The 27,503-nt window shown below is 40.4% G+C and overlaps 1 protein-coding gene across 1 annotated transcript; it reads right to left on the reverse strand.

Annotated features, from left to right (window-relative positions):
* ISX (intestine specific homeobox) lies at positions 1–27,020 on the reverse strand. The gene is made up of 5 exons (XM_085323560.1): positions 26,849–27,020; positions 18,643–18,873; positions 5,001–5,152; positions 959–1,075; positions 1–237 (listed from the first exon to the last, which is right to left on the reverse strand). The coding sequence occupies exons 1-5, from the start codon at positions 27,018–27,020 to the stop codon at positions 1–3; spliced, it is 909 nt and encodes a 302-aa protein (XP_085179686.1).
* Between the last annotated feature and the right edge of the window lie 483 nt (positions 27,021–27,503).

Consider the following 27,503-nt stretch of genomic DNA (forward strand, 5'->3'; position numbering starts at 1 on the left):
CTATGTGGAGCTGGCACAGATACTGCTCCATTCCAATCTGTGGGGCAGCGAGGTGCTGTAAGTAGGATGGTAGTTGAAGACCAAGTAAGGTTTGGGGAAGGATAGCAGCTCCAAGTGATGGGGTCCGAAGGACAACATGCTGGGCAGCCAGGATGTTGTCAGATGCCCTTGTAGTGGTGAGTAGTATCCCACAGCAGGGATGGTAGCAGTGAGCTTTCTGGGCACCAGGCTAGGAACCTTTCAAATATAAAAATGAAGTCTCAGGTAAATCAATGTGGACTTTCAGTTAGATACAATTAACAAGCAACCTTATTCATTTCCCAGTGCTTGGTAGTTAACATGAGAAGTTTTAAAGAATGGACTCCCTAAAACCCAGTGATGTGCTATCACTCAGGGAGAAGAGGCAAAATACCCTTTATTGTAACTGTGGAAAAACTCCTGGCAGGCGAAGAGCCTGGGTGCCAGCCTAGATAATACCAACCATCTCGGACTTAGCAAGGACTCGGTCAAGGGCAAAAAAGCTCCAATCAGCGTAACAAGGCTAGACAGAAAAGAGATACTGACTGTCAAAAGAAACATGGTATTTTAGTTGCAAATGTCATATTTCTTCCTATTTAAAACATTTTTGGTTTTAAAGATATTTTGATCCACAGTATGGTTTAGAGGGAAATGATTTAGAAGTAAAATGGAGAAGGATCTTTCTGCAAGAGGCACCTTGCCACATATGTACACATACATACATATACACAAAACAGTTTTTATTTCAAGAAGAATAGCATAATATTTTTTTCCTAAAAATGTATTATTCAACCAAATTTGCTGGAATTTATCCTGTTCATATTGCTATTTTCTTCCTGTCCTGTCCTCTGTCTCTGGGATAGTACCATGAGAAAAGGTGACCTGGAGAAGGATAGTTTTCTCTGCCTCAGTGGTTTTATGCGTAGCTTCCAATACTCACTGTGGTATTTGCTTTGGGAGCAGGAATGAAATCAACTTCTGTCAGATGCTGAAGGCCACCAAAGTTGCCAAATTTTTCATTTTTCCTCCATTTTGCTCGCTGGTTCTGGAACCAGATCTGGATGCAAGGAAGGCAAAGTGAGAAAGAACAGGCACAGAAACGAACAAGAGATATAGAAAGAACTGCTCATATCCAATTACTTTCCCTAATCTTTAAGTGATATGTAGAAAATATTGACCTCCAACTCAGCAAAGCCAGTGGCTGAACCTAGAGTTTGACACAACATCTATCTCACTCTYGGTCTGTATAGTGCATAGGTTCTCTGGACTATTGTGGCAGTCACTTTTCTCACAGCTCACAGAAAACCTAGGATCTCCCTGTTCAAGAAAACACAGTGACACAGGATGCAACAGGTCTTTAATTGCTTTCCTGAGAAAGCAAATCGCTTTCCACCCTTGACAGCAGTTGAGACATTTGGCATTCTGCTTTCCCTAAGTGCRCTTTGTTGTATGGCAGGGCTCTTCCACCTGGTAGGTGAACAGTTTGGGAAAAGGTCCACCTCGAGGTTCTGCTGAGCTGCAGTAAGGGTCACCAGTGGAGCTGTAGAAACAGTGTTCTTTCTATATTTAGCGGATAACATTTTGAAAATCACATAAGCGACCTAAGCAAAGGACCAAGGGTAATCTTCTAAATCACTTAGGGCTATGAATATGTTACCTGCCATCTTTTTTGCACTAAAAACTAGACAACAAATTTTCTCAAAGGAGTTTCTTTCATCTGTCAGCTGATGCCTTTCAGCTGAAGCCTTTCTGGCTTCCGGCTGAGGCACACAAATATTTATTTTGTGACCACAACAGTGCATCTTATTGCATTGCTGTGAAAATTTGCATTTCCCTTCCTTTGTAGCAGACAATTCCTATTTGAATGTAAGCATTTATTGTCTAGGCAAGTAGTTCAAGTGAACACAAGATGTTAGTGACCAAAACCAGATGCTGTTGAATGTGTGTGTATGTGTATATATAAAAATATATATTTATGTGTGTGTGTGTGTGTGTATGTATATATATATTAATGTATACATGTATTTTAAATCCAATAATGAACAGCTCAATTATTTCTGCATCTCTTGCCCAGGAACTAATGGGAATGTTAGGAGCCCTTCGCTGTATTGCTGGTAGTTAGAAGTATCTGAGATTACTGAAAGGTTAGCCTTGTTTATCTGCATTTGCACGTGTTTGAGAACTGCTTAGTCTATATGAACTGCTCAATTCCCTTTCTACTAGGCWGGAGTTATGTGGTAAACAGCACCATGAAATGACTTCTCTCTAACATTGATAAAGTGATTGAGGGCAGAGAGGGGACTAAAGCCAAAATCCACCGTTTGAAGTGTTCCTTCCAAAGTTTGCACATGGGCTAAAGTCCTCGTTTCAGGTGCTTTTTTTTTAATAAAGGGGCAGCTCTGTTCACAGCTGATGCTGTATTTTTTGCCCAACCAGCCCTCGACTACCCTTACCCCTAAGATGTTTTTTTCAGTGTCCATCCTGAATCTCCCCAAGTGGGGTTCAGGACTAAGTCTTTAGGTCCTTACAGAGACACGTCATCAATGCTATTATCTCTATCAACCATATGTATAATCTCATCCAAAAATGATGAGTTTGACAAGGCCTATTTTCTATAAGCCAGCATTGATAAATATTAAATGTATTACTTCTTCTTTAATTCTTCATTAACAAAACCTCAAGTCAACTTTATCACAATTTTCACCAAAAATCAATATTCGGCTGACAGGCCAATCGCTATCTGATTGTTCCGTTTACTCTCTCAAACACTGACAAAATATTAGCTCTCTTCCAGGCCCATGGAACTTCTCTTGTATTCCAGAACTGATTAAATATCAACATTGATGACCCAAAGTGCTTCTCAGGCAGCTTTTTAAGAACTGCTAAAGACAAGACACCTGCATGTCATGATTGAAAAATATCTATCTGTAGCAGCTGCTGTTTAACATTGTCCTGAAGTAAAGTTTTCATTATCCTCAATTGATGCTACTAACTTTATCTGACATATTTCCAAGTATAAAGCAAAAATAATGATTGACCATCTCTGCCACTTCTGCATTATCCTTGACAATCTCATTGTTTCTGTAGATCAATAAAATTGTTCAGTATTTTTGTTCTTAATGTACTTTTATTGAATTTCTGATGATCCTTAATTCTTCTGGCCACAGATTTGAACTGTATCCTGCTTTATTGATTTCTTAGAATTTCTTGCTTCTAATTTTTACACATTCAGCATTCTTGATTTTCTGTTGTATGTATGCATTCATACACGGGGATATAATTCCATCTAGCCACTTAGGCTGCTTCACAGCAATTATGGCTTTGTTTCTTGATTGGTGGACACTAGTTAGCTTTTTGCACAGCTATGATGTGTTTCACATAGCTAYTCCAGGAGATGATCACTTTTTTGGGGAGGGTGGTGGGGAAGGAGGCAAATTCTTTCTCTAAGATAATTTGACTTACAGCTGTTTTTAACTATATCAGAGCTATCATTTTAAGGAACCAAGAGCATATATGAATTGTCTGCACTTCATTTTGTTTGTATGCAACAAGTGCAACCAAAATTGTAATAACTGATACCTAATTTAATGCTATTTTTTAATTCTGTGGCCGATCTCTCTTTGTCAGCCAAGATAGGGYCAACTGCAGAACTTCTTGTCTCATGTGTAACAATTCCTGAATTGGGAATTGTCTRTCTGGAATTCTAACATATAAGGCCTTTTCTCATATATGTCTCTCCAGTTGATGTTTTACATGATAGAATTTCATACATAGAATTGGTAAGCTTGGAAAAGACCTCTAGAGATCATCTTGTCCAACCGCCCCTGCTGAAGCAGGTTCACCTAGAGCATATTTGACAGGGTTGGAGCAACAAGGACTCCCACCACCACACACCCCTTGCTGAAGCCCAGGWTTGAACCAGGGACCTTTAGATCTTCAGTCTAATGCTCTCCCAGCTGAGCTACTTAACATCTCTTTCTCTTTTCCTTTTTCTTTTTCCTCTACAGATTATAAATGATTTCTTAAAGAGCTGATTATCTTGGTCTTTGATGTGATTTAGCATTCTGTAGTGGACATTGACTAGTAGCCTTTATATCGCCAGAAATATGTATTTTTGGAAATGCATTGTGGGTCAGCTGATATCACTAATGGGTACACTACAGCTCTGCTGTTCCAATTCTCCCTGTCAGCTAACAATGAAGCARTATCATCATGGTTAGCTGATAGTCCCATGCACGTCACAGTCAATAAACTGCTTTATGTTGAATTTTGAATGTTAGAGTAGGAATTGTATATAGAAATACACTGGTAACTCCAGCATTTTGGCAAGTAGAGAAACCATCTCTTGTAAAAATCAACATGATAGTGACAAGTAAACAATATTAATTTCTAAAACACAGTGATATGTGTTTTAATGTAGCGGATTTCATATGCAGTAAGTGTATGGAGTTAGATTTTGAGCTCAGGGCTTGCTAATGCAGCAAGACTGCATTAGAGCTTGTGGGGGACTGGGTTAGTTTGTATGCACTGAAATTACAGAGTATTTGTAGTCTGTGTTATCAAAATACAGAGCAGGAGGAGAGCATTTGCATTTGTGCAGTTATTTTCACTTTTTTGAGACCCTGCAGAAGAGCAATGTGGATGACAGTTTATAGTAGATGTACATTAGTCTATAAAAGATTGATAAATGATTAAAAAGTATTTTCCTAAGTGGCAGCTCTGTTGCTACAGAGTCCGACAGATTGACCATAACCATCTGTAACTCCTATTTGTTATGCATTTAATATGCTTAGAGGTTCTGTTAATCCTTTGTTTAATTTATTTGGGTGACAAATACTTTTTCCCTATTTGTAAATGGAGAATGATACTGGCCTTCTCTGCTGGTTACACAGAGATCATGTCCCCCAGGRATAAACTATTAAGAATGTATCTTGAATAAAGAATTGGTGTGGTGAACTTAGCTTCTTGGACACAGAGTAAACCTGCACTCTGGCTTCTGGGAGATTGATCTTTGCTGCCAGCTGATTTCGGATATGGATATCAGGGTAGTGAGTCACTTGGAAAATCTTCTCCAGTTCTTGGAGCTGCTCAGCTGTAAATGTTGTCCGGATTCTCCGTTTCCCTTTCCTCTCATCTGTGCAAACAAGAAAAGGTAATTGCAGTTCATAAAGAAAGTGTTTATTCAGACAGGGCCACAAGATTCAGAGATCCAATTTCTGCAAATTACTATGCATTGAGGATGGCATCTCCAACACGTTCTAGAGATAGGCTTTCCGCAGGTGACTGTCTCTTGACCCAGCAGTGAATGTGGACCCCATCATTGAAGGGGTGAAAGGTGTCCATTTCCAGTGCTAATTTCATTGATCCRTTGTATGTCGACTGCTACACAACCAATGTATTTTAATAACTCTCACTCCGTGATGAGTTTGCAGTCAAGATTAGTTAGTATTAGACAGATTTTTGACCCTTTTTTTCTTTATCGCATGCAGACAACACTTCTTTCTAATTCATAATACTTTACAAACCGTTTATGAACAAACCCTAATGAAAAGGGAATCAATAACTAGCTCGCTCTATTTTGCCTTGGTGCTGTTCTCAGGCCCATAATTAATCACAATTGTTCTTTGAGCTGTGAAGTTTTCCATCCTTATCCCCTTTGCTGTCATACTGGTTGTACTAAGCTTTCCTCAAGCTGTGAAGTATAATGCACTCAGAAGAGTAGTTTGAATATCCAAGTTCACCTGCAACCTTTTATTAAATAAAACAGAAATCTATGTTTTCCTTAATGTTTTCCTACAGTACCATCAACATCACCATCATCCTGCCTCCTGAGGACCCCCGTTACCACTTTCATCTGTATCCTTGGGACTAGTAACCTTCAACTATTCCTTGCCCTCTAACATCTTTCAGCAACTCCCAACTTTTCACCCTGCTGCCATGCCCAAGCCAGTCAGTCTAGTCTTACTCTATATCAGCTGACTCCTAAGATCCCTGGTACACAAGCTCAGATCTGCTGAGAAATTAGTGTAAGTGGATGTTTACTTGGCCTGGTTCTGAATCTATGACCAGATTTTATTCCTTTGTTACGCCACTGAGTTTAATGACAATGCTCCCCCTRTATGCCAGCAAGATCACAAAGTACCCCAAGAGTATGAACACGTAGAGGCAAGTAATCCACTCCAAATTGACCATATAGCTTCTGCTCTCTTCTTCTATCATTCTTTTAGCAGTGTTTAGTGATAGTTAACAGTTTTATTGGAACTGGTGAGCACTGTGATAGTTACTTTAAGAATGTTACCTCACAAAGAAAAGTCATGGTGGTCTCCTGACTGCACTTTCGTAGTGTGGGGACCTTCTGAATGATCTTGACCTTGCCTTAAAACCCAGAGACAAGTGTATGCAGACCTTCAGGTGGTGAGAATACCTCAGGAAGCTCTTAGACTGCTCCACTCCCTAATTTGCTGCAGTCTGACCATCCTAATAGGCTTTTCTTCACTACTCCTACAGCATTTTGAAATGCCTTCCTGCACCAGGGCATTTTGTTCATGAATTGTGTRTGCTACTTGGTGTAAGTTAGAATCAGAGCTGGGTGGGTCTGACATGATGCTGAAGGGCTAATGTTTTGCAGGAAGGAGGAGAAGGGAGTAGCAGAAGTGAACTGTAAGGCGGTTCTGCAGAACGTGGAGTTCAGCCTCATTCCAAAGCCTTGTTTTGTGGTGCACAAACAGAATTTTCCAGCAGATCTTGAATGTTCAGTGTGAAAAAAACATAGCATAAGGGTTGTGAGTCACAGGGCTTTTTTTTTTTTTTTTTTTTTTGCTACTCAGCTTGAAACTGCAGTCTGATATGAGCATAAAAATTCTAATCTCACCATTGACTGTGATGAGCTAGCTACTCAATGACCTGAGGTAATTGGCAATGACACCATTTTGCTGGAGAAAATGACCTTTTCAGTAATTGCTTTTGGTCCTCCATGGTCTACCAATTCATACCTTGTAACTAGCTGCATACACTTTCTAATRGGAACAGTTACCCAGAGAAGATTAGCTTAGTCCCTCAAAGAAATTTTGCTCTTTCTTTTTTTTATTTTTGTTCCACCATTAGCATAAACTATTCTTTTTTGAGGGCTAAAGTAGTGAAAAAGGTAATTCAACTTCCTGACCAATATAAATTGGACTCTGAGCCAACCAGAAATTATATCTTTTATTCTGTAATGGAAACTTAATTGTGACCATGCTGACACAGAAAACAAGGAATAATTAATGCTGTCCATCCAGTTGTAGGAAGATGCCTAGGACATGATATTTGGAGATCGCTAAGTGAATATGTTCCACTGTGAGAATTTCACCTTTTTCAAACACTTTTAAATGAAAACTAGTTAGGCAAGAATAAGTGAGGAGCGTCACTTATCATAAACACTGTCAATATCCCCATATCTCAGGAACAACTTAATAAAGCTCATGTCCAACATATTAAATATCATTGGACTTTCCACCAGCCTATCAAAGTACCACTCATTAGACTGCATCCTTGGGTTCAGCCCCCAGGAAAAAATGCCATCTAAGTTGAATCTGGCTGACACTACTGGGGCAATGATCTGAAATGGGAAATATTTTTATGCATATATGCTCAAGATAACAATTGGCTTCAGTCTCCTAGAAGCCCTGATTGCAAAGTTGCATCAGCTTGAACTTTCCCAGAAGACTGCTATAAGGAAAGGAGAACTTATTCCCATTTGGAGTAAGAGGGAAATAGAGACTATCAGTGCAGAGAATACGAATCTCAGGACASTAAGTCCACTGTGGATATGGTAATGTTGACTTAGTTGGTTATAGTGTATCTTGTCTGGAAGATTTTCATCTCACACGTCTCTGTGGTGGCTGGCCTTCATATCCTCCTGGGAGATACTGCAGACAGGTAAGATTGAGTACTGAGGTGATATTTTGTCAAGTACATAATATTATGTCAGGCAACAAWGAATCCCTCTGCTATATTTGTATCAATACAAATATGATATTTATATTTCTTTAGTACATGGCAATTCAAACAGAGTATCCAGACAACAAATGAATTTTGCCCTGACCCTAACATCATCTCAGATATCTGAGGTCTCCCTGAGATGTCTTATATGTCTCCCTGAACACTGATCTGAGCTCCCACATCTTGCCAGAATGGGAAATTGGCTCCCTAAACCTGGGAGAAGGTTCAGTCTACCTCCAACATTTTCAGAATGGAGGAAGTGATCCAAGAGCTCTGGAGCTCAAACTATGACCACCTTTGTTCCTATGTTCCCAACAGTGCCAACAGAAAGCTTTCAGGAGAGATAGAGCAACCCCTCCCTCCTGAAAAGAAATCTGAACTAGCAGAATAATACATTTACATGTGTTTTTTAATGTATATGATTAATGAACTGAAATATAATTTTATGAGTAAACAAAAAAGAAAGAAACTATCGACATTTTAAAATCTAAGAAATCATACTAAAGGAAAAAAACGTATTTTAGTATTCCATCAGAATACAGCAAACTGGTTTAGTCCAGTATAAAACTTTCTGCCTCATATATTGATCAGACCCTACTGAATTAGGATAACTAAAGTGGACTAYGATAGAAACGAAGTGAAGCCAAAGACCGAGTGAATCAAAACTCCATTGCAGTTGGCACTATACAAACAGCTAGCAATCAGTAGTTCTTGCCTCCAAGCACAGAAACAACAGCTATCACCACCACCTCATAATGTGGAATCAAAGCTGGAATCAAGACTTTTAGTGCCCAAACCAGAGGATACTACTCAATTGAGAAAGGAATTGTTTATATTATTAGACCATACTAGCTGTAGGGCKTCTGATTGTAAAGCATATGTCATACACACCTGGGACAGAGACAGTAACGTGGATATCTACCCATGGCTTCCAGCTTAAGAAGTTCTGACTGCTGATATGACACTGGGTGCAGAGTTCATTGGCTTAATCAACCTAGATAGACTCAAGAAATCAGGTATAACAAGCAATACAGTACCATCTTTAGAGAGACATGGTATGAAACAAACTCAGTATTGAAGTTCAGGAGTCTATATAAGAAGCTGCAAAATCTCCCCTAAAAGGAATATATGAGAATAAGAAAACCAAAACTGTGCATAGCTAGTATTAGTCAGAGGAGAAACTTTTAATGGAGATGGGATGTCTTAATGCACCTGAGAGATTCAACCATTCTCCTGAGATGCATAGTCTTTTAAATCATGATGGAGATGGGTTGGGGAACAGAACCACCAGATCATCTCTTAATGTTTTCTGTCACACTGGCAGCTGAGAATTGTCCAGGACCAGATARCAAGGCTTCAGATAGAATAGGCCCTTCAGTTGCTGGTGTCTCATATCAGCTTCTTTAGTACAAAAATGACCCATATAATTTGGTGATGAGCAAAAGAATCCACTTGTCCTTCTTGAAAGGGCATGATGAACTGTTTTAAAGACCATGTGCTTATGTAAAAGAAGCATCTATGCAGTGCTTAGAAGTATCCTGTCTACTGAAATCAGATTTTCAAAGCTGGAACTCATCATATTGAACAAAATAAAATAACCTGAGGTCAGTGATGGGGCCATAGAGACTGAGGGACAGCCTTTGATTTCAACTGGAAATAAAATTAAATTGCTGGCAAAATAGACTCCTGTGAACTAGTTAAGGTTTTTGCCAGTAGGAAAGCTGGAAAAGCACTTTTTTTTTTTTTTTTTTTTTTTACTATAAGTAATCAGTCATTCTATTTTTGTTTCAAAAAAAAAAAATATGAAAAAATGGAAAACATCTGGGACTGTATGTTAGCATTTTCCCCTGCAAGAAGAAACTTTTTTCTGACTGTAGCTCTGATACTCTCCTTTACCTTGGGACCTTAGCTTAGAGATCCCATAGCAAACAACAGCATTCAGAATTACAGTCTAATAAAGAATGTGTGTAGAAGATCTAAGACTAGAAACTGTGGGAAGTGTAACATTGGCTTTACAAATGTGGCTGTAGACTCCCTGGGGAAATAAGACTCTGTCTGAGTTTCCTGAGCTATTTTCTATGTAAAATCTGGGGATATTTAAGTGTGCTTTTATGCTCTGTGAAAGTCATTTGCAGGTTAGCTGACTGCTGAAACCAAGCCTCAAAATACCATACAGCTAAATATGTCAGCATTTGCTGATGCTTAGTGATAAGGCTGTCTATACATTGCTTTACTGTCTAAATTCAGTAACAAGCACATWTGCCCTCTGCGAATTTGGCTTTATTATGAGGTCACACTCCGAGCAAGTTAAAACACGTGAACTTCATAGAAAYAGAGTTTTCTTGGAGAAGTGCAGTGAAAGAATAAGATACAATGGGCACAGGTTGCAGTAAGGGAAATTCTGATTAGATATTAGGAATTTCTTTTTCACCAGGAGGGTAGTCAGACACTGGAAGAGGGGCCTGGGGAAATTATGAAATATACATCCTTGGAGTTCAAAACTCGACTACACAAAGTCCTGAGCAACCTGATCTAAACTAGACTTATTTTGAATGAGAGTCAGACCAGGTGACCTCCCCAAGTTCCTCTCAACCTACTTTATTACGTAATCTCTAGTCTTTAAATACCTCCATGAACTACAGTCATCCAAACATTCCTCTCCTAAAAAGCCGCAGCATTTCAGGCTGTAATATTATTCCAGCTCAAAGGGCCTTATTTGCAATGCTTGTTTACACCATTTTGGCTTAGTTATAATGACTTGTTTCTATCACCCAGCAATAACACAACCACAAGATATCAAACATATGAGCCAGGCAATACCCAAGACTGCTACTGGCACCTGAATTCACAGCTGTGAAGCTGCAGCAACATCATGCTTTGACAAGTTCATTCTAGACTGTGGTCTATAGTAGGCAAATAGCCTATGCTGCACCCTGTGCTGCTGTTCTTGGCTACTTTGTGTACAGCTAGATAAATGCTGTGTCAGGGAGATCTGCATCTGCAGTGCTGCAATTGCATCTCACATTTGCGCGTAGTCCATTAGCAGGTTAAGAATGTATCAAACCTCTTGGTCTCATTATGAAGAGTTCACAGACTAGAAACAAAACCCCAGGAAAAGGGCTGGAGGTCAGSGCTGACACTTCTTCTTTGCTTTGAAGTATGTAATCTAGGTAGATGAAAACTAGCGGGATCAGTTTATCTTGCTGCAATCCTCTGCCATTTCTGGACAAACACCCTCTCACTGCAGGTGATAACCAGATCCAAAGATTTGGCCTCTTCTTTGACAAGAAGAGAGAGAGCAGTTACATAAATAAGCAGTGGCTTTAGCTATGTAACCTCAGAAATATGTTATTTTCTATGTAACAGATTTGACTGTATCATTTGTTTCTCAAAAAGAAACTCATGAGCAATGACAAAGAACCTCATTATATCTGTTTGGGTTCTATTTTTCACCCTTAGCTTCTTTAAAAGAAGTTTTTCTCTCTCTCCTTTTTAATTCAACCAATTATAGATATTTGAGTCTCCTAGACAGTTCTTTCCCTTGGCTTTTCCTAACACTGTACTCTTGTGGTGACACTCTGTTCATGGTGGCTAAGCCCCACAGCAAAAACAATTGAGATTCTGTGATAGAGTTGTTATAGAGTGCTTATGGCGTTAGAACAAATTGCACTTGTCTGCGTACAGAGATGTGTCTGTGGCAACCCCTCTCCTAGTTAAAAAGATAGCTCACAGCTTTCAAAAGAGCTTGTGCTGCAATATTTAGCTGAGAGTATGRCAGTGTGGTTAATCTTTATTAAAGTGATTCCTCACCTCTTGTTAGGACAGACCAGCATAGCCAGTGAGTGATTCTAATTGGATACATACAAGAGCTCCGGCCTGAGCCTCCTGCTAGCAAAGTGTAGCGTTTAACGTCCAGCTGATTGCTATTGAGGCATTGCAGAAGTTGAGGCAGAGCAGCAGGACTCAAACGTTTAGAGGCTTGACTTCCCTCGCTTCAGTCCAAAACACTGACAGAAAGTTGCCTTTCACCCAGGCACAGAATAACAGTGCCTAATTACCTAACAGCAAGGCTGAAAAACAGAAAGGTACAGACTTCAGGAAGTGTGACAGGAATGCTAAAAAATACCAGGCCAGAAACCTGCTTAGACAAGATGTACAGTGGCTATTTTCCCCTTCACTGAGAAACCATTATGCAGTGACCACCATTTTGGTGTGGGATCTACTGAGCCTCAACTGATGAAAATGTAAAGAGTAAAGGAAGAGAAACTTGGCATGAAAACTAAATAATCAAATCAATTACTTTCAGRATGGCTAATGGTAACTGATAGCCAGTTTGCTTTTAGCAGAAGAGCAAGCACCTTGTATGCTCTGTTGTTCACATAATGAACTCTCGAGCTGAGGAAACTGAGCACAACAAGCAGATGTGCATGTTTCATGGGGGAAAGAGCCTACCCCTTCTGAGCACTAACTTCCTTCAAAATCTGACCATGATGGTATCAAATAATAATACCTACCTCCTGCAAAGCACGGTTCCTCCACAAAACTAAGCTGGGATAAGAATGTTTGTCTTATTTAAAGACAGGAAAACTCAAGGGCCACAGGAGTAAAAGGGTTTTCTCAAGTCTGTTCAGCTAAGGAACTATGTCATAAAACAAGTGTCTGTCAACACACTAATTGCACATGATTTACCTGAGACTTGGCTGCTCTGCGGTCTGTGTAGGAGTGTACAAACTCCCTGTATGCAGTCTGCCCCTTGAACGCATATATGCAGGGGGAAACAAGACCACCTGCCTTTATATAGCCTTCMCAAGGCAGCTTCCAAAGTGAAGATGAAAGTTTGGCACATTTCTTTACCCTTTCACCTGAGGTAATTTTCTCCTGTGCAGGCCAAYAGGACTTACAAACCACCAGAAGACAAGGAGGAGGCCAGGGGACCTACTCAGACTAGTTTTCAGAGGAATCAGCTGGCAGGAGATGGCACATGTGAAATGATCCATGTGGGCAGTTCATTGCTTGGGATAATACTCACTATCAGCCTGAGCTCCTGGTGGATTTAACCCTTTCCATGTGCTAGCAAAGAGATAATGGTGTTTCAAATTCTGCTGAGTAGTTATAAGTGTGGTTTCTCTGCTCAACTAAATCTCAGGCTTGAAACTTACCCTCTGTGGACATTTTGCAGTTTCCAAACATGCACTCTGAAGATGCATGTTTATTCACAAACAGTGAATAAACCCCGCACTCCATGGCTAACCAGCTTTGTAGGAAACAGCTATTTGTTCACAGAGAAAGCTGAGCTTACTGCAAATTGAACAGCTAGCCTGTTTTCTTCTTTGTTCTTGCTTTTTGTGATTACTTGTACCTGCAAACCTCTAGACATCAATCAGGCACACTTGTTTACATCCCTGTCTCAGAGTCTCTGCTCCCTCCAGGAAAGCATAATTCCATCATTATTTTAGTATGTAGTCTCTGCTGTTTCCTGTTTCAGCATATAGCTCTTGCTAGAACAGTAGATAAAAAGCCTACCCTCAATTTTAAAGAAGAGTAATTAAAAACACCAGATCCTGGGGGTGTAATGAAAAGTTGTTATACATTTCAGAGAAGCCAATAAGCACTCCTAAGACCTTTGAAATAAACTTACCAAGATGTGCCATCAATTTTACAAGTGGTTACATTATACAGATTTGACTAAGAGGAAAAAATTAACCTCTGGCTCCTGTGAAATGTGCCCTCTAGATCCAAAATTCCGAGGAAAGAACGGGCTGCTGGAGGAAAGCACTGGATGCTATATCTGCTTTACTTAAAAAAAAAAAAAGAGAGAGAGAAGAAGAAACAACACAACCAAAATTTATGATAGTCTTCAGTTGTCAACAGTTTGCTTACTTCAGTGCTTATTTGTATTAATGAGAGTTGTGTATGAAGGTATCTGGAGGATGGGAGTAAAGATTCAGGTTTCATGCCTTCCATTTAATATACAGGGTGTAATTATGCACGGTTGGTCTTGAAAGAGGGAGAAAAATAAAGAACCAGCCTTCAACAATGGCTGGGGTAAACCCACCAAAGCAAGGACAATAGTCTACTGCATTTCTAAATTTACTGTACTTCAGAGACACATGGCTGCAGGGAGTATTTACACTGACAAGTAGAAGACTGGTGAGACAGCTAATGGCAATTAAGTTATATGTATAGGTATTTATTTCCCCCCTCCCTCCCTTCCTGTTCATTTAGAATTGCTTCCTTTTGTTCTGCAGGACAATGGGATGTTTTTGCTCTTTTTCTCAGTCCCATTGGCATATTCTGGGCAGCTGATGTTTATCTGGGATTGTGATTATACAGTGCCTCATTGTCTCTTGAGTGTTTTATAAATGCATTAAGATAAGTCAATATATTGGGGAAAAGGCTGTTCTGTGAGTGATAAACCATGGCATTTCAGAGAGATACAGGGATTTGACCATATTGTCCATGAATGAACACTACAAATGAATTTATGGCTTCAAAGAAAACATAAATGCTAAGCTAAAAATGCCTGCAACTGGCATCAGTACAGAAGGGACTTGGCTCATACTGAAGGTTCTCTGGGACAGGGATCATCTCTGTATTTCCTAGTGTCTTTATGATTATCACCAGAATTTGGTAACATGCTTTGGGGTCAAAGATGCTATAATAATAATAAAACTATCAAAGAAATAAAAAGATTCTTGAGCTCACAGTCGGAGGATCTCTGCTATGGAAATATTTGGGTGATGTTGATTCACTATGAGTGAGGACTGCAGTGAATAGTGGAGGCGTGGGCTGCAGGAAATAACATTGTCCAGTTGTTCCCATACCTTAAAATGCCCAGTTTATGGAAGAATTAGGAGTCAGCACCATTTATGGAAGCCTGACTTGCCTTGTGCTTAAAATTTTGCCCAGTGAAGAAATCCCACAAGACCAGACATGCATCAAAGTCTTAAAGTGATGCTACTGTCTTGTTTCTCCAAGGCACTAGCTGCTCTCTGGCTAAAGCAGAGGACTGGACCATCACCCAGGCTTAACAGCCTAGGAAATAATTTTAATACTGGGCACATTCATCCACTGCCTTGTATAAAAAGTTACGTGAGACATGCAAAAAAAAGTATAAATCAGATCCAACATGCATAGAAAACATTTGAATTGTCCATAAAGATCTGAACTACACTAGAATCCAATATGTGGCAGTATCCAGCAGAAGCTGTTGTAGGTCAAGCGGGTGTGATGGGCTATAACCCTCTCAAGCTCTGATGTTTGGCTGTTCTGACCTGGTCAAGTTCCAAAGATCTTACACAGACAGAACAGAGAGCAGTTATTAAAGCAAAAGCAGGAGATCAGTATTTGACTTAGGCATTCACACATTACTGTGATGGAGCCTGATTGCCACAGGAGTTTGCCCTACTTGTACTTGAAGATCCTAGCAGCTATGGTGGTTGCACATGGTAAAATGGCACAAGCGAGCCATTTCACAGAGAGCTGACTAAAGCAGTGTCTGTATCTGTGGCTCCAAAATAAGGCCTCTCTTGTTCTGATCTCCTGAAACACATTTCACTATCACTGTTTCTGAGAGCCAGGCCTTCTGAAAAAGTTCTGTTGAGCCTTACATGCAGAAGGAAAGAGGTAAAAGCATCCACATTCAGCATGCTGATTTTCAAATTCAAATAGGTGTTTAATGAAATTAAATATCATTGTTAACATATCTCTAGCATCTGAGGGCATTTTTTTTCTGATAATGATATCTCAAATGTCAAAGTGCATTGCTTTCTGTAAACAGTTTGTGATAAGGACATAATTCTGCTTAGTTTAAATGACACTGCATTTCTAAACTGCTTAATGGCAGAAGCCATCCTACGGGAAAAGTAAGTTTCTAGGAACACTGTAGTGTTATGGGCTTGCCTAGACGTACATTCTTAATCCACACTTAGAAGTTACAGTCAGCATGTACTTGTTATCTCAAACCACCTGATTGTGAAGGGTATAGTATCAAAACAGCCTCAGTGTCCTTTTTATCATTCTCCTCCTATTCAAAAAAATATATATAAAAAATAAATAAATAAACCCAGCTGTCCTCCCTCCATGAGGATTTTATAATGAGCTTGACTTTTTCTGCTCTCTGACAACTCCACAGACAAGTAGATACTTAACTGAGGCCTTGTGGCCTTCTTAGCAGATTACATAGGTTTTTTACATAGATACAGGCAGTCTGTGAGAAAGGGCTGAAGAACCCTCCAGTTAAGGACTGATGACCATTGCGTCAGAAGCTTTCCAGGGTAAATACCCTCAAGGCAGAAAGAGCAGAGAGGCTTTCCCAGCCCTCCTACTTCACGAGGTAATTGCTGTAGGCAACCTCGGTGTGGGTGCGACTGAGCCCTTAGAGATCCCTTCTGGGCATAGGCATTGAGGATTTAGCACTAMCTTGATACCTTGTTGGAGAACCCCTTACAGGCTCATAGCTACCATGTCAAAAGCTTATCTGAAGCACTGCAGAGTGAATGGAAACAGAAGTTTATTAGCTATTGGCTCAAAATGTAAGGATTATAGATTACCCTTTCTGGAGATACTGCTACTGACCACATCTTGGAAGGATGGCTCCAGCCTCAGCTAGATGCAGTAGTAAGAGAGCCATCACCCCTTCTCATCTAACATGAAGTGGAGGAAGGATACTGGAGCTTATTAGCTCCAGCCATCTGCTAAGAATGACACAGTGTGTGATCTGGATCTGAAATATCATTGTTTATGTGCTGCAGGGAAAAATGCCAATCCAGTCCTGTAGCATTCTCACCCTCCTTCAGTCAGTTTCTGTCAAAAGCTCAGCAACCACAGGAACCCATATCCTAGAAAATGGCAGATTATTAAACCTCTGCTTGGTTTCAAAACCCAACTGCCAACCAGGAACAGAGACATTTTATTTAAAATACGAGTTGTCATCGAAAGGATCTGCTCAGCTCAACTCACTTTATTGTGGGTAATTATGCTTCACATTTACTTTGTTGTTACTCAACACTGTGTGAGTCGAAGAGGCTGCGTGCTGAGCTGGGACGCTGGGGCCCAGCCTCCCTCCGCAATCACCATGAGAAAGGTACCTCTCAACTCATGTGTGTTCTCTGTGGCCCTTCAGCATAAAATCTATTCGTTTTTAAACACTTAGAGGAAGTTCTCAGTGCCAGATACATATTATGGCAGGGCTGGCTGAAAACATAGGCAAAGTAGGCAAGGCAAAAAGGCTGCAACTGAGGGAGGACTGTGGTGTGGAGAACATTAGCCAAAGCTAGTGTGAGAAGGAAAGGGAGAAGACCCTCCTAGAAACTGATTTTAGTTTCTAGTTAATCAATTATTTTTTAATTTCTAGTTAATTAGTTATTTAAATAACTAAACTGCAGAAGCTGCAAGCCCAGTTTTGCACCATTTCTGCCTGGCTTTCCCTCTCAGCTCTCTTTTGTCCTTTCCTCTCAGTGGTAGCAGCACCTTAGCCCCTCTGGCCTGGCTCTTGATCAAGGAGGCAATGTGCACTTTAGCCCTGCTGCCATCAGCTGCCTGATGAGCAAAGGTGGGCTGAAATATCTGGTTATCTTACTATCCCTTCTCTGCATGAAGACAGACTTCATCTTGTGGGAAAGAAGAAGGTGATGGCAGTTTGTCACAAGACTCAGTATACCATAGCAGCAACAGGAAAGAGGCTTTTCTTTCAAATGCATTTCACAGGAATAAATGTTTCCCCTTCTGACTTTAAGAATATGGGTCAAGGAAGCTGTCTGCAGTCACACAAGTCCATAAAGAACACTCAGTGATCTTCATTGAAACTGCACGTTTTTTTGTTCCAAAAAGGAGTGACAAGATAACAAACTACGCAGGAAATATCTTACTGCTGCTGCCAAGAACCTATTTTATCAAGTGTAGATCTCTACACTTGTGGGTCCCTATTCACTCTTTCTGAAACTTAAAGCAACTTTTGTCATGTGTTACTAATGAATTGTAGTTTGTCTATTAGGAAGGTGTCTCATTCAGCTACCACAGGTCCTTCTGTGTACACAGTCTCAGTGTAACATATTGTCAAAGCATTTCAGTATTGGCCTTTGCTGTGCTTGAGCCATAGACTCAGTCATAGACTGCTGTTTATGTCTGCTCACAGCTAATGAAATTAGCAGACCTGCCAACATAGTCAGGTTTGAAAATGTGTTTGACACATCCTGCATGCCAGACCTATTGCACATCAACAATTTGCCTACGCTCAAGCTGATGACCTCTTCATCACCTGTGCAGTGGGTCCAAGGTGTACAGAACACACGGAGCTGATTCGGCATGTTCGGTTGACTTGCTCCCTAGGTTGTGCAATGCCCATTTCCTGGTAACTCCGTAGATCATCACTCAAAGTAGAAGGGCAACAGACTAACATATAAGGCAGTCCGTACCACTAAAACTGGTAGAGCTTGACAGATCTGAGCTAGCACTTTAGCTCAAAGGGTGGGTCTCCATGCTTTGGATGGTGAGATTGAAGGATCATCCCTGTGACTCAGCCGGGAGTTTAGGAGTAGAAATATTTGTGATGGCTGTTGCTAGGTGTTGCCATGTAACAGCATGTAAGATAACAACTGTGTTTTTTAAGCACTCTGGGAGAAAGTTGGATCTAGAGGCACTCGCCATGAAGTGGATAGTCTGTCAGGAAATCATATAGCTGATCTTCCTCATGTTTTCTTTTGCCTTCTAGGTGTTCACCTCCCCTATCTTCACCCAGGAGGGAAGCTAGGGAATCAGTAGGGCTCCTGCAGTAAGCTGACTGCATTGTTTTTGCCTTAGCTGTGGGTGTAGTGCACACGGCTGGGTGAAACATTTTGACTGAAGGTAATTCACTGTTTAATTGAGTCCTGGAATCTGTGAAGGACACAGCGCAGGAAAGCTTGGGATAAAGCAACTATCATTCAGTGCACCTACCAGTTTTTAGGAAAAAAATAAAAAAAAGGTGGATGTGGTCTAGCTGYCTTAACAGTTCAAGCCTGATTATAGTTAAAATGGCCTTAATCTTTCTGCACTGTGTATCAATGCCAAGATGACCTTAGCTTGATGTCTGTGGTGCAGGGCACGATCTTGGTGAATGTTTGTACTCCGAAAATCTAACCTCTGTTTTCCATTCCTCCCACCTTAACACTTTCAAAAGTCCTGTGAAAGGTTTGCAATAGAACTGTATAAGCAAGAAAAGAGGATGTAATGAGTAAGAAAGCTTCCATGCCAGCATCCAAATCAGTGTCCGACTTTCCTAAAGAATTTGGAGTACCATAGATGTGGAGCTGTTCTGAAAATCTATCAGCAAGATCAACAATGGAATTTGCTGGATGCCAATTTTTTTAAAAGTCTGCTCCTTTTTCAAATATCTCAGTAGATACATTTACCATATAAGAAGATGAGTCAGAGAATAGGCTAAAGCTCAGTATGTTCCCTGATTCAGGTTCATATGTCAATTTTTCTACCTCTGAGCTGCCTGCACTTCAGATCTATGCATCACATGATTCTAAGGGCAGCCTATGATTATGTTTTCAATATATCCCATCCACATTTGTGACAGGTGATACTGATGACATGTAGGTAAGTGCTCATAGCCAGCTCATCTTCATGAAATCACTTGCATGTTCTTATTACCAAGGAAAACAAAAGGGAGGTGCATATTGGCTCATCTGCATAAAATGCAAATGAGAGAGAGCTTGGATTTGAGCATGGACCTTGTATAGTGTGGTATAAGACAATCTCACTGGGAGCTGGGGGTAACCCCAGCTGTAATCAACAGTGACATGTGATAAGAGACCTGCCCCAGAGTGGTAATGAAAGTGGCTGCAGATTCCATGATCTTCTTTCTGCTATGGCAGTGCCTTGTTACAAACACCACTACCTCATGTGCAGTAGGCACACTGCAAAGACCTTTCTGAATAATTTTCTACCCTAATGAAAGAAGTCTGAGTCCTCACTTTAAACCTTCCTTTATGAAGATAAGAAGGCCTTGGAGAGGCATGCACTGAAACATAACACCCTGAGAAACATTTTGATTCAGGACTGTGGGCTCTCCATGGCTGTTAATTATCTCAAAAGAGACACACTAAACACTTCTAGTCTCTTATTAGCTCCTTTTTGTGAACTTCTCTTTGTTACATTAAAGGTTCTCCATAAGCTCCAATTCTTAACTATATGTGCTTCCATTGGTAGCTGCACTTGACTTTAGAGATGAGATAATTGGGTCTGTGCTGTCTTAATGGACAAATCTAGAATTTGGTCTAGTTTTTCCCCAAGCCTGAAATTCTTTGCTTGGAAAAGCAGAGTAACAGGCAACACATAAGCAGCATGATTAGTGTGAGCCTGAAGCTAATGTGACAACATAGATTTGTCTGTTATTACCACTGAAGAACATTAAAATCCTGATGCAATAAGGGACTGCACTCCTGAGAGATGACTTGTATCTGGGCTCTGGGGCATCCAGCACATGTGGCTATTCTCTCCTCTCTCATATCTAAATAGCAGCAGGTATGACCATGTCAAATTTAAACCTGATGCAAACAAGCCAAACCCTTAAGTCATGTCTGTTGTCTTTGCTTCTTTCCTTCCCTTGGCAGTTTGTACAGCAAGAAACTGTTTTTTAACATATATTTTATTTCTAGTGCACGATTTACCATTGGCAAAGCATCTAACTTTTTAGACTTTTCAGAATTTTGTCTTTTTGACTAAATAATGAGTTCTCTTTCTAACCAGCTTTGGTTAGAATTGTAACATCTGCAGGTAGAATGCTCAATTCTGCCCTTAGTAAAAGTCCATACAATAGGAACTGCACAGAGGGCTGAAGCTGAAGTGAGGGAAATACAAGAGCTCTGGAAATTAGCCAAAGCCTCATGCCAGTAAGGAATGATTGTTCAATTATTATCTTTTCTAATTATCACAAATCTTTGGAGAGACTTCTAAATACAATTGCATGACACCTGCCATGCTGACTTTAAAAACCTGGTACAAGGTCCAGTCCTGTGTTTGCAGTTTAGTAAGAGGTATATTGTGCAAACTGGGACTCATAAAATTCATTTGGAGTCAATTCATTTTGAGGTTTGTAGTGAGAAAATAGCTGGTCTTTGAAACAATCTTTGTGGGGTAAAGGAAAAGGGTAGGCCTGGGACTGGTCACTAATACAGACCTGAGGTTAAATAACTTTCCCAAGAACTGAGAGGACATCTGTGTTGGGGTACTTCTTAGCCCAGGATTTCTCAGTCCTCTATCTCTGAATTGCACCAGTGGCACTCCCAGGCTAGAAGGGATGTTGTGAAGATAAATATGCTACTGAACTGATGATGCTTATAACCTACAGCAATGAAGGACAAAAGGATACCTGACCAAGGTGCTCTTAGGGGCAGTGATCAAAGTTTGCTATGAACAAAACTGGCATTTTCTATAGAATAAAAGTCTTGTGTGTCTTCTTCCTTTACTTCTCATATGTTTTCTTCCTTCATGCACACCTTTCCCTCCCCAAAGTATTTCTCTGAGATGGTCACATACCCCAGTGATGAGTATGACTTATGCATCAGCATGAGTAGAGTAAGCACGAATGATTATAGCCTGAAGAAGAGAAAACAGGAAGGGAACAGGAGACCATCCTAAGCAGATTAGAAAACACCAATGTATGTCTGAAGTGATGGAAAGGACTGGGAGGATCTGTTGTTTGAGATCACATAGGCGAATAAGAGTGTCATGAACCTTAGGAAGAGACCAGAAAAATCAAGAAAGCCGTTTTCTGGAGGATGGGACTTAAGATAAATGATACTGTGTTTAAAGCTCACATCTCAGAGTAAGGAGCCCCAGGTTCTACTCCTGTTTCTCTTGCAACCTCCCCTGATGCTTGCCCTCTTGAAAAARCAAGGAGACTGTCTGAAATGGCAGCTTTTTAGGGCAGATAATACTTTTCAGCTGTATTCATACAACTCCAGCAGTGAGCTCTGAAAGATATCTATGAATTGGAGTGTGTAATATCTCCACCAGGGAATGCAGTTTTATTCTTTTCTTTTTTTTTCAGCAGAAATGGTGACAACATTTCAGCCAGGTGCAACATGAGATATTTGTTACTGTAATGCACAGAAATGACTTAGACTTCTGGCTCAAAATGGCCTTTTTTGCCTGTCTTCCAGTTTCATAAGAAAGGGTGGGAAAATACAGCAAGATATTATTTTTTTTTTAGTGAGATTATTTCAGAAGTCCTAAATTCCATTTAAGCTTCTGTATGTAAGAGAGAATTAGGCTTGTTGCAGGCCCCAGGCATGTGATTTTAGGGTCCTGCTAGGGTCACAAACAGGGAAGTGTCTGGCACTAGTAAGGATCCCCTTCTGAACACAGCTCATGGGTTTTGGAGAGTAGTGAGAAGTGTAAGCAACTTTATACTTTATATTGTGATGTTTTTATCTTACTTCTATACCTACATTTTTTTTAAGTGGATTGGTTTTCCATATAATAGGTGGGGTGAATTGGTGATATTGGCCAGGTGGTATCTATTCAGTTATATTCCTTCATCTGTTTCCTCTTTTGCAATGAATCTGGGTGGAGTGTTGTTAAGAGTGAAGTAAACAACCACTGTGTTGACATTCGTGTGCATGGTGGCAGTTGTCTTCCTATTTATTTGCATGTACCTGACACAATGGGGCATAATGCAGCACAATAGAAAGTTGCTGTATCCATTGCTACTCTTACAGTTAATTTCCTAGATGTAAGGTCCTGTCCCAAGCTCTGCTTGACTTGACAATACAATTCTTAATGGTGCAACCCCACTGAGAGAAACTGGAAGAGTAAAGAGCAAGTGTTTCAGACATACTTTCAAGCCTGTTGAAATCAAGTTCTCACGAATTTAAGAAAGGCCAATCTACTGAACAGATCACCCATCGCATGCTATCTGTTAATCTTCTCTGTTTAAATTGATGGAGTTGGTACTAGGTAGAGACTGGTACTTCTCAGGTGTTTATTTGTGCCCCTTGCAAAGGCCGCGGTTACCCTTTCTAGGTGCTATGAAAAAAGAAGGGGAAAATCCATACTGAACACTCAAGTGTTTTCTTGGTCGCTATTTTTTTTTTAACTTGGTAGGAGTGTTTGAAAAACTTGAAAATTTTGGTAGACTTCAGGTCACAGGCTGCAGTTCCAGCCTAACTTGTAGTGAAGTGTAGTGTAGTTTGTGCAGTAAACTCATAGATGGCTAACACTGCAATTGGCACTGCAGGAAGAGTGTAGATTCCTTATTCCAAATTCCAATGGAAATATAATCGTGAAAAGCTGTGGACTTAGGGATCCAGCCCAGAGGGATCTTCACATCTGCCTTGCCCCAATTTTCCATACAAGGCTGTCACTGTACATCACAGCGTCCATTTTGTGGAAGAATCATAGAATAATTAAGATTAGAAGAGACTTCCAGAAGTCCTCTGCTCCAACACTCCTGAATTACCTTGGGGAGGGACTCCAGTGTAAGCTTAGTCTATGTCCCTCAYTTTTGACATTCTGCATCTTCTGCACTTATGGTCCCTCCCATCTCCTTGGCACTTAATGGCTAAATTTAAATTTTAGGATAAGAGTGATCTTAATCCTTTGGCTGTCTAGATCAGCAGACTGGATAGATCATCTTTCCTGGCCTCAGCATCCACCTCATGGAAGTCACAGGAATGTGTGTCTTACCAATCCTTGCATGTTGATCATGGCTCAGGTACACACCATATGGGAGCTGGGAAATACTCTTAAAATACATAATAGGATGTAACTGATGAGGCTCAGCCCTGACCTATTGTACTTCCTTCTTTGCTGCTGCTGAACAATTCTGGGAAAGTAGCTGAATTTATATCCCATCCTGGAATTTCCAACAAGTTCCCTCACTTATTTCAGTTCCCTGTCCTTGGCCAGCACCAAGCCAAATTTGATATGGCTGACTATTTACATAACTTGTTTAATTCCAGTCTTATATGGTGTGAAGTTGAATGACTTTGATGAAATACAGCAATTACACCAAGATGTATAGCATAGTGTATTGCAGTTTTGAAATAAACCTTATCTGAAAAAACTGGCAGTTCCGCTGGGAAAGCAAAGGAGTAATTAGCTTAGGCACCACTTTGATGTTAGTAAGAAATCTATAGTGTCACTGTCAAACAGTGAAAAAGCTATATTTTTGTCCTCTGTTGTAAAATCACTGATCAATTGCCAAAGCAATGTGCAACAATGTTTTGGAATATCTCTACAACTTTCTTAACATTTTCCTTGCTTCAATGTCTGTTTAGTGAGTGATTTGGTGCATATACTATTTTTATTTGTTAACATTTTACATTGCCTTAAGCATATTAAACTAATCTTGCTTTCAAGCAGGGGAAGAAGAATCACCATATTTGCTTGCTACGGTTACAATCTCTCTACATGATGAAGTTTCTTCTTTCGGTGCTTGATTTATATGTTGATTAGTTCTTTTACTAGAGGAGGTGGGGAGCAATTACAACTCATCAAGTCAAAGGCAAGGCCTGGTTGTTCTGCCTGCACTGTTTTCAAGGTGAAAAACTGAATGTATCCTCAAGTGGAAGAGTTTGGGGTGAGAGTACACTGGCAGTGCTGTAATGCAGTCCCAGGAACCCAGCACGTCCTTCATACAGGTTTATTAGACCTTGTGCTTGGACTAACATATTTAGTTAAGGTGCTCTGTGAAACAGAACTGGTTATCTTGATCGTACTCATCGCAAAACATGGTTAATATAAAAAAGTCCTGTCTCTGCCATACTTCTCTGTTCCTGAGTAGAGTCCTGTGTTGTTAAAATGCATCGTAGTCCCATGTTATGTAAATCACTGTCTTTGCTTTCAGTGCCTCTCTTTATATGCCTCTCTTTGGGTTGAATGGGAGAAAGTGACTGTCATGGGCCCTCTGGAAAGGACATTCTGTGCAACCATGCACAGGAGCTTATTCCCACAGTATTCACTCCTGCTTTTCCCCCAGCTTGGTAGCCTGGTTCTTGGTCTCCTTCAGCATGTGGGCCCCAGTGTGCTTGCACTGGAGTTAGTTTGTCCCTGTCCAGCCCTACAAACTACCAAGCTCTTACTTGCTTCAGGACCATAAATAAAATATGGCCTGAGGCTGCTGTTGTTAAGATCGGATCTGCACTGGCAGCTTTAGAAAACATTTTGGTGCTGTGCTTCTCCAGCAATACCAGTGATGAAGCAGTCAGCAAACTGGCCATGGCCCTGAGCAACTTTTTCTACCTTTGAAGTTGTCCATTCTCTGAGAGTGGGTTGGACTTCTGGATGACCTTGAGAGGTCCCATCCAACCTAAATTACTCTATAGTTCTGTGAAAATTGAGCGGCATGCTATCCCTCTCCCCCATATGCAGGTTTCTATGGGAAGCTGCATGTGGGGGAAGCCTAGAAGCAGCCATTGTGTACTCAGCCTCAATGCTGGGGGCTCTCATGGCCGTGACGTATTTAGACTTGCTCTTCCCCATGGTTGGAACACAACCTCTGTACAGAGTGAGTGAAATTCCCCTGTGTTTATGGTGAGCATAGAGTGGACATCTTGTGTCCATGGTAGAGACACAGCAGTAGTGATACTGGACTTTAACTCAGCTTGCTTGCTAATATTACACTGTGGAGCATGGTGTAATATTCCTGCATTTCCTTTCTGATTTAGCCATCATTTGCTATCCAGTCTAGGTCAGGATCCATTTTTGGACATAAAAAGAGCTGAAATCATGATAATACACAATGTGTTCATAGACTGTCATTCTTTAGGAAAGGGACTCCCAGTATCCAGCATTCAATGAAATGGGGCCATGATTCATTAAGGATATCTCTATGTTGCAAATAATAAATCATAGCATTAACCTGTGTTGAAATCAATTGAGAAAGAGGCAAAATAAAATTTTCTGTYAAAACTCTTGGAAATTTTTCAGTTAGGTGAATGTGTTTGTGTATATAATTCATCTTTTCAACAAAGCTGCAGATTAAAAAAAAAGAAATATTGAATCTAGGAAATGTTGGCTGTTGATCTTTGTTTAAGAAATTAAAAATACAATTTCTATGGGAGTAAAAGTGCACTCAAGGCCAAAGTAACTAAACTGAAGTCAAAAAGGCTAATGCACTTACTAGTTTACTTAGACTGAAGCTATGCCAGTTCTCTACTAGCTGGTTTTATTTGGTTCATGAAAGGATCTAGTGTCCCTGACAAAAAGGAGAAATGATTAAACACAGATGCTTTCTCTTTTCTTGTTCCAACAATTGAGTTCTAACACTCCTTAGCTACAATTACCTGTACTACATACTATTTCTCCTGCGTGAGGGTGAGTGGTCAAATTTATCAGAAAATGATACTGATATAAGTCTTGGTTGTAATTCCAGACCATAGTCTGCTCTTGGTATAARTGAAACTTCAACAACTCCATTAAGTTGCAGCAGTTTTATGTTAGGTTCCTGAATATGAATGTTTGTCCTTTCTCATAACATTTTTTTTGATAACAAGACTACACTTATTTTTTACATGAAAGGACCTCAGGATGCTATGTTTGTTTGCAATGAGCACTTCTCACTCTTACTGAAAAGAGCTATCTGCAATGACTGTTCAGATGGCATAACTACCTCTCACTGAGGCTTCATAACATATTAAATCCTGCCAAAGGCTGACAACAATCTACTGTGAGGTTGAAAGCAAATTAATTGTTTAAGATTATTTCTGTGTATGTAATTAATATATTTTTCCCTGGCCAGGGAACTCTCAGATTCCTGGAAAAGCTAAACAATAAAAATTCTACGTAATCAAATAGGATAGCTTTACGGGGGGGGGGGGGAAMAGGAGCATTTTTATTAAGGGCTCCATCTGGTTCTTACCAACATCCAGTGGTGATCCTGCTTTTAGGGTAGGAGGTCTTTCAGCACAGTTACTTCTGTTCCTGGTTTCACTGTTTAGGCTGGTCTTGGCAGAAGGCTTCTTTAAGATCTCCTCAATAGAAAAGGACAGACTGGGCTTCCCCTGGCTGGCACACTCCTGAGGGTTCACCATCTTCATGCCAAAGYGGTTGCGGGACAGAGAATCTGCTCCTGCTCTCCCTGCTCTTGGTACACTCCAGGAAACATACGGCTGTGCTCTTCTCCCCACTTGTGCCCTGCCAACCTAAACAGGTGCCAGAAGGAGAAACAGAGGCAACTCACAAGTGAAGACACAGGTGCCTCTGTTGGCCAGCTTGGAACTAAGCATTGCGCTCCCGTGTCTGGGAAAATAGCATCAGGAGTCAGGGGTGAAATGTCTTACCAACCCCACCCACTCCCATACAACCTATACAACCCTCAACCTGTGCAGATTTACAGAGCTCTGAGCAATCACATTGTCATTCCAGGAGGAGGTGCATTCCTCACAGACAGAGGCTAAAAAAATGTCCTGGAAAGAGCTGTTACATATTGGCAAATCTCATCTTTTGGGCAATTAGCCTCCTTTTTGGATTCAAATTCAAACCTGTGACAAGTTCATTTGCTTTTGTACTATTAT

The sequence above is a fragment of the Rhea americana genome, unplaced genomic scaffold (assembly GCF_003343005.1).
Source record: "Rhea americana isolate MKP2758 unplaced genomic scaffold, rheAme1 scaffold_85, whole genome shotgun sequence".
Lineage (NCBI taxonomy): Eukaryota > Metazoa > Chordata > Aves > Rheiformes > Rheidae > Rhea > Rhea americana.